Raw genomic sequence first — 8,185 nt, forward strand, 5'->3', positions numbered from 1 at the left:
CTAATGATGCAAAGAGACACAGCTCGCCAAAAAATAGCTGAATAGTCCAATCACTTTGATCCCCTAAAATGGGAACACTCTATACAAGGGGCTGTAATTCCTACATGGATCACCCTATGTGGTTGTAAGTCTGAACTTTAACCACATATTCACTGTTTCATTTCAAATCCAATGTTCTGGAGTACAGAGCCAACAACAGCAAAAAACAGCGCCACTGTCTTCATACTTCCGGATTTAACTGTAATAGATTTTTTAAAAATATTTGTTCGATTATACTATTTATTTTTTTATTATAATTAAGGCGTCGTATTTGTGTGTGTGACGCCGTTTCTCGTCCCCCCCTAACCAACCAGATCCTGCGGGAGAAGTTCCGCGAGTTCGCCCGGGAGACGGGGTCCGTGGGCCAGGAGCGCGTGGACGCGGTGAACCAGACGATCGACGAGCTGATCGAGTCGGGACACAGCGAGGCGGCCGCCATGGCGGAGTGGAAGGACAACATCAACGAGAGCTGGGCCGACCTGCTGGAGCTCATCGACACCCGGGGCCAGCTCCTCACCTCCTCCTACGACATCCTCAAGTGGGTCTGAGGATGATGGGAAAATGAGTTTTATTAAGGCACATGGCGGTCTGAGGATGATGGGAAAATGAGTGTTATTACAGCACATGGCAGTCTGATGATGATGGGAAAATGAGTTTTATTAAGGCACATGGCGGTCTGAGAATGATGGGAAAATGAGTGTTATTACAGCACATGGCAGTCTGATGATGATGGGAAAATGAGTTTTATTAAGGCACATGGCGGTCTGAGGATGATGGGAAAATGAGTTTTATTACGGCACATGGCGGTCTGAGGATGATGGGAAAATGAGTGTTATTGCAGCACATGGCGGTCTGATGATGATGGGAAAATGAGTTTTATTATCGCACTTGGCATACAGGTGTAGAATTATATTTATTTATATTATTATCATTATGCATTACTATTATTATTATTAGTAGTAGTAGTAGTAGTAGAAGTATTAGCAGAAATAATCAGTAAGTAAGAAAGTAACTTCTCAGTATTTTGTTCCAGTCACCCAGATTTGCTAATCAGCACAATTCTTCAGCCAGGAGGTAGTAGAACTAATTAGTGAAATGGCACTGGGCCGATATATCATGCAAACACAACAGAGGAACCCAAGACCTGATCTCTGTCTCCCCTGCTCCTCAGGTACTTCTATGATGGCAAGGAGCTGGTGGCGCAGATCCAGGAGAAGCAGACCCAGCTGCCCGAGGACGTGGGCGAGGACTTCAGCAAAGCCGAGTCCTTCCACCGCATGCACGCAGCCTTTGAGAGGGACATCAGCACGCTGGGAAAACAGGTACAGAGGGGCAGCGGAGCACCACCCTCTGGAGAGGAGGAATTAGTGCAGTTGTAAAGAATCTGATCCTTTTTTTTGTGTGCGCCCCCTGCAGGTGCAGCAGTTCCAGGACACCGCCACGCGTCTGCACGCCCAGTACGCGGGTGACCAGGCCACGGACATCCAGACGATGGAGCACGAGGTGGTGGAGGCCTGGAAGGCCCTGCTGGACGCCTGCGACGGGCGGCGGGCCCAGCTGGTGGACACGGCCGACAAGTTCCGCTTCTTCACCATGGTGAGGGACCTGCTGGCCTGGATGGAGAGCATCATCCAGCAGATAGAGACCCAGGAGAAGCCCAGGTGAGTGCTGGGGGGAGCCAGGGGGATGGGGGGGGGGTGTCTGGAGGGCAGGGGCGGTGAGGAAGGGGACTGGTGCAGCGGGCCGCTAGAGACTGAAGGCTCTCTCTTCCCTCTCTTCTTTCCCCACTTCCCTCTCTCTTCTCCTCCTTTCCTCTTTCTTCTTCATTCATCCCTCTCTCCTCTCCCCTTCCCTCTCTCCTCTCCTCCCTCCCTCTTTCTTCTCTCTTCATCAATCTCTCCTCTCTCCTCTCCCCCTCTCCCCCCTTCCCCCTCTCCTCCCTCCTCTCCCCCTCTCCTCCTCAGGGACGTGTCCTCGGTGGAGCTCCTGATTAAGTACCACCAGGGCATCCGCTCAGAGATCGACGCCAGAGACCCCAAATTCAGCAACTGTGTGGAGCTGGGGCGCACCCTGCTGGCCCGCAAGCACCGGGACTCTCCAGAGGTCAGGGGGGTCAGGGGTCAGGGGTCAATCGCCTGTGCCCAAAAAACTAAACTGTTTTATTTAAGATTAGATTTACTATTTTGTTAATGAATGTACAAGTATAATTATAATTCAGGCTTAAATGAACCCTTAAAATTACCGTTGTATTCCAGAAGATTCCAGGTTTAGACCCATGGCTGTTTTAATCAAAATCATTCAGTAAACCTTGATACCACCTGGTCAAGCAGACTGACTGCTCCCAGTTTGGAGTGGAGTCTTGCGCTAACTGACTTCTTTCACTGCTAACTGAGCTGAGCTTTCCCGCTGGAGCTGCAGTCTGGGGTCCTCCTGTCTGAACCAGTCAGGAGGAGCCTGTAGCCTGAACCGGGTTTCACTGCTGCCCCCCCTACCCCACCAGATCAAAGAGAAGCTCATCCAGCTGATGGAGAAGAAGAAGGAGATGATGACCAAGTGGGATGAGCGTTGGGACTGGCTCAGGCTATGTGAGTGAGCTTCCACCATTTTGATCTTGTGTAGAAATACTACCGTACACTCCATGAAAATATATCCAAAGTAGGTGATGGGATCCAACCCAAACACCCTTATGCAAGGCCCAGGGGTGCCATGTGTGGGGGAGGAGTTAAGATTATTTTTAAGGGCCTTGACTGACAGGGGCCCTCAAAAAAATATTAGAATATAGAATTTTCTGAAGTGGTGGGGCCCAATGAGATCTTCTCCCCTTGGCGAGGCCCCTGTTTGTGCCTCGGAGTGGCCTGTGATTTGCTCACTGTTGCCGTCTCCGCCCCCCCCCCCCCCCCCATGGCGGGATGTCTCGCAGTGCTGGAGGTGTGCCAGTTCTCGCGGGACGCCTCGGTGGCAGAGGCCTGGCTGGTGGCGCAGGAGCCCTACGTGGCCAGCAGGGACCTGGGGCAGACGGTGGACGAGGTGGAGAAGCTCCTGAAGAGGCACGAGGCCTTCGAGAAGTCCGCCTCCACCTGGGACGAGCGCTTCTCCGCCCTGCAGCGCCTGACCACGGTGCGTCCGTCCGTCTGTCTGTCTGTCTGTCTGACCACGGTATGTCTGTCTGCCTCTCTGTCTGTCTGTCTGTCTGTCTGTCTGTCTGTCTGCCTGACCACGGTGCGTCCGTCTGTCTGTCTGTCTGCCTCTCTGTCTGTCTGTCTGTCTGCATGCCTGTCTGTCTGTCTGCCTAACCACGTGCGTCTGTCTGTCTGTCTGTCTGTCTGCCTCTCTGTCTGTCGGTCTGCCTCTCTGTCTGTCTGTCTGTCTGTCTGCCTGACCACGGTGCGTCCGTCTGTCTGTCTGTCTGTCTGCCTGACCACGGTGCGTCCGTCTGTCTGTCTGTCTGCCTCTCTGTCTGTCTGTCTGTCTGTCTGCCTAACCACAGTGCGTCCGTCTGTCTGTCCGTCTGTCTGTCTGCCTGCCTGTCTGTCTGTCTGTCTGTCTGCCTGACCACGGTATGTCTGTCTGTCTGCCTGTCTGCCCGTCTGTCTGTCTGTCAGTCCATCTGTCTGTCTGTTCTTCTGTCCAGTGATTTGCTGTCAACGTAGTGAGTGCTGAGTGTGCTGCATCACTATGACAGCATCATAACTTTGTGCTGTGATATCCTGCTAGTATCTCTGTGCTGTATCTCAGTGCTGTAATCTCACTGTGCTGTATCTCCATGTTTCAGCTGGAGCTGCTGGAGCTGAGGAAACAGCAGCAGCTTAGGTCAGAGGAGGAGCAGCGCACTGATAGGGACAGCAGGTAAGCCCCGCCCCTTTCCCAGGAGAGCCAATCCCTGTCCTGAGGGCCCTCACATGAGGGCTCCAGGTTTGGCTCTTTTTTTTTTCATTCAATGTTCACCAAGATTTGACATACAATAAAAACAAATTTAATTAATTTTATAAAATGGCCCAGGAGTTTTCCTGTCTGTCTGCTACTGTAAGTGTGGTTGAGGACTGAACTCTGACCTTTGAGGACTGAACTGTGACCTTTCCTCTTCAGGAGAGAAGACACCGGGTTTGCAGAAGAGTCCTCAGAGTTCTACACCGTAGAGGACCCTTCTCTGGTCAGTTACCTGCTGATTTATCATGTTCACATACAGGAGAATTCCCACTGAGCCCTGAGGCAGTTTCCCCTTATTATATGAAGGACGTGTTTGTGTGTGTGTGTGCGTGTGAGTGTTTGTATGTGTGTGTGTGTTTGTGTGCGTGTATGTGTGCATACCCATGTACATGTGTGTGTGTGTGTGTGTGTGTACATGTGTGTGCTCTGATGTTTTCTCAGATCTCCGTTGTGCGTGTGTGTGTGTGTGTTATTCCTAGTCTGCTTCCGGGCCCGTTGGTTCGAGCTCGGGGCGGATGGACGGGTCTGTGGAGGAGCCCGCAGCGCTGCCAGTGCCTGAGACGCAGGCCAGCGGCTCCGGGCAGACGGGCCCCTCCGCGCCAGGACTGGCTCCGCCCCCCAGGGACACAGAGAAGGCCGCCACCCTCCCCACGGACCCCCCCAGGAGCCAGGCTGTGCTGCTGGAGGGCATGCTGGGACGCAAGCACGAGCTAGACGGAACCGGAAAGAAGGCCTCGAACAGGTCCGAGCTCAAGGGTCAAAAATATATGTCTTTAGCCCAAACATTATGGAGCTCACTGTACCTCGGTTCCTCCTGTACAGAGAGCATTTTCTCAGCAAGGAGTTAAAGCTGTGAGAGAGTTTGTGTCTTCCCTTCACCTGTTACATTACATTACATTACAGGCATTTAGCAGACACTCTTAATCCAGAGCGATTTACACAACTTTAAAAAAAAAAATTTTTTTTACATAGCATTTAAATTGTATCCATTTATACAGCTGGATATATACTGAAGTCCTGCAGGTTAAGCACCTTGCCCAAGGGCACAACGGCCAGTGTCCCAGCAGGGAATCGAACCCGCGACCTTTAGGCTGCAAGACCAACTCCTTACCCCTTACCTGCCCAGGTCCTGGAACACCCTGTACTGCGTGCTGAAGCCCGGGCAGCTCTCCGCCTACAAGGACGTCAAGAGCTACGGCTACGGCGTCACGTACCACGGCGAGGACCCGCTGCAGCTCGGCGGCGCCGTCTTCGAGGCCCTGCCACACTACAAGAAGAAGAAGCACGTGTTCAAACTGCGGTGAGAGCCCGAGGCCGCTAGGCCGCTAGCCCGCTAGCCCGCTAGGCCGCTAGGCCGCTAGCCCATTAGCCCGCTAGGCCGCGAACGGCGCCCGAGTTTAAACCGACATCCTCTTGTTTTTTTTTTGTTTTTTTTAACGCTTCGGCGCAATACCGTCCTGCGCCTGAGACTGAGGCGCCCGTCTCTGTTTGCTCCTGCAGGCTGGCGGATGGCAGCGAGTACCTGTTCCAGTGCAAAGACGAGGTGAGACCACGTCGCAGGTCGAGCTGTAGTTTTCACACGCCGCTTATTAAAAGTGCGGTCCGTCTGAAGTGAAGTCCAGTGAGTAGTTTGTTTAAAAAAAAATTTTAAAAAAAAGTTATTTCCCGGGGTGAAGAAGTGTACTCTGAGTAATGTTCTGCGTGTGCCTCAAGAAAGGAAGATAAATGAGTTGGGTTTAATATGGCTTTTCAAACTGTCCTCATGTACGTGTCTTAAATGTTTCTGGAGATCTACCATCCTGTAGGTTTTAATTTCTACCTTAATTTTCCACACCTGATTCTACTAATTAGCAGCTCAACCAGATCTCTGGCTGTCGAGTGAGGTGTGCTGCTTTGTTAGGGCTGCAGTGAAAACCTACAGGAGGACGGTAGATCTCCAGGAACAGGGCTGGCCCAGCGCTGGCAGAACGGACCTGTGTTGTAATGCCCGTGTGCGCCTGCAGGAGGAGCTGGAGAGCTGGAAACAGGCTCTGGAGAGGGCGTCGGATCCCCAGTCGGAGGACGCGGGCGCCGGACCCTCGGGAGCACGGGCCCGCAGCTTGCCCCCGCCCTCGTCCCTCGCCCTCCCAGAAGCCAGTTCTGCCAAGAAGGACAAGGAGAAGAGGTTCAGCTTGTTTACAAAAAAGAAATGAGGAGGGGGCGGGTGTGGCCAGGGTCAAAGGTCGCTGCGCAGCCAGGCTTCCTTTTTAATCACTGTCCTGATTTTTTTACATCAACAAAAAATTTGTAAGATTTAAAATAATAATAATAATAATAATAATAATAATAATAATATGTTAAGTAGGAATGCAAATCACTCTCTTCCTGCCTGTATTTAAGCCAGTGTTTCTGCAATGCTGAATTTTTAACTCTTTTCTACACTCAACAGATCCACACTTTAACCAAAAACACAAACGCTCCTTTCACGATCAACCAAAGAATGATAGCATTATTTTATTTTCCTTAGGATTTTATTTTTTTATTTTTGCTTCCTTTTCGGCATGCTTTGTTGTACTTGTGTGTGCTACATACCATAAGACTTTTTAAAAAGTTTTGTTAATTTGCCTTATTCCTATAAAGAAATGGTTGTGAATAGTAATACTGTGTTGTTAGCGTCAGGGTATAGGTTCTATTAGAGTCTCCATCAGGATGGGCTAAATTATTTGTAAATGCTGTTTCTGATGACACATTAACAGATTTGGCGAAATACTGGGTTGTATAGTACTATATGGCATAAACGCACCCAGTGTCAAAATGCAAATAAGTATTCAAACTGTTCCCTCTGAGAATTATGAAATGTTAATCTTCGACTATTGGAAGCAGGTAGCACTGATTTTAAAATGAGACTATTTATAAACTGTCTGGTAAACTATAAAGTTAACTAACTTCAGAACTGTCAGACACCACTAAAACACTATACTGGTTTAGAAATTAACCCCAAACTGCAGACAATCTTTAATTTAAAAAACTTGAATTATGGCAAAAAAAAAAGTGTATGTATCATTTTACAGATTTCCAACTGACATGATACACAGTGTGTCCAAATGTGTTCCTTGTTTATGGAGTAAACTTTTGTTGAATATGGTGCTAACTCTTATAGGAAGGGGGTCAAACTTGTCCTGTTGCCATCGTGACACCTCTTCCATCTCAGTATACCCCCCTCCCCTCACCCCCACCCTCTAAACTCAGTGCCAAGAAGCTTTTCCACAAAATGGGAAAGGTTCCTGGGAATAGGTGAATAGAATGCTTTCCCGGGATTTTGAATGTTGAGGCTCCAGGAACTGTTGGGAGAAACGGATAGTGAAGTAAGAGATGCTGAAGAAGAAGAAGAATTAGAAAGAGTTCAAGTGAAAGGTGAAAGAATCTTTAAGTTCACAATTTATTCTAAAAAGTTAATGTTTATTTTTATTTCTTTAAAAAGATTTTAAAAATTCAATAGCCGGTCGCTCTCTCCCAGTGGAAGATCGTAGATAATTTGGGAGAATACTCACACACAAACGTAGATTTACTTTTAAATCACTGACTGAAAAATTTACATAGGGGGGAAAAAATATATATGTGGAAAATGTGTTTATATTAAGAGTTTGTTATATTTCTAATTATCAACCGAAATGGGAAAAGAAGAAAAGCGGACTATAGCAGTTTTATTTTTTCAATTGCACAGAGCAGTTCCCCCCTTTTATTTTGACACGTCAGAAGCGGCCAGTTCGCGTCCTTCCTGAAGGACAGCCTTGCACTGAAAGCACAGCCGTTACCTCCCTCACTCCCGCGGACCTGCACCCACCTGAAGCCGTCCTTAAAACGGCCCTTTCGCCCATCGCCTCCCCGTTCCCCGTCCAGTCCGGTCGGCCCGAAGGCTTAGCAGCGCATGTCGTCCTCCTCTGTCCTCAGCTTCCTGTTCTCCGGTCCCTTCAGTGGGGTTTAGCCTGTATGTTTTCTACTCAGTAACCGTGTATCCATTTTCCAAAATGTTGGTTTGCACAGGTCTGACGTTTTGAGAGCCGAGAGAAAAAAAAAACAAAAAAACAAAAACAATAAACCTACCAGTTTGGAGAAGAGTGTGGGCTGCTGGTTTTGTTATGGAGGGTAAGGGAGGGGGGGGGATGGGGTGACAGTCTGTTTTGTCTGCAAAGGCCTCATCTACTTGCAACTGCTGGGTATTTTATTTGTGCATGTGCAG

General features: G+C 49.2%; 1 protein-coding gene across 1 annotated transcript in view; it reads left to right on the top strand.

The window, feature by feature from the left end:
* sptb (spectrin, beta, erythrocytic) overlaps positions 1–8,013 on the top strand; it is a 28,912-nt gene extending 20,899 nt beyond the window's left edge. Inside the window, 12 exon segments of the mRNA XM_035418598.1 lie at positions 354–577; positions 1,211–1,361; positions 1,456–1,700; positions 2,004–2,142; positions 2,540–2,624; positions 2,960–3,156; positions 3,812–3,885; positions 4,126–4,189; positions 4,446–4,708; positions 5,093–5,266; positions 5,467–5,509; positions 5,970–8,013. Of these exon segments, the coding sequence (XP_035274489.1) occupies positions 354–577; positions 1,211–1,361; positions 1,456–1,700; positions 2,004–2,142; positions 2,540–2,624; positions 2,960–3,156; positions 3,812–3,885; positions 4,126–4,189; positions 4,446–4,708; positions 5,093–5,266; positions 5,467–5,509; positions 5,970–6,158 (1,848 nt within the window). The 3' untranslated portion in view covers positions 6,159–8,013.
* Positions 8,014–8,185: the final 172 nt, after the last annotated feature.

This window comes from Anguilla anguilla, chromosome 1, assembly GCF_013347855.1.
Source record: "Anguilla anguilla isolate fAngAng1 chromosome 1, fAngAng1.pri, whole genome shotgun sequence".
In the NCBI taxonomy this organism is placed as follows: Eukaryota; Metazoa; Chordata; class Actinopteri; order Anguilliformes; family Anguillidae; genus Anguilla; species Anguilla anguilla.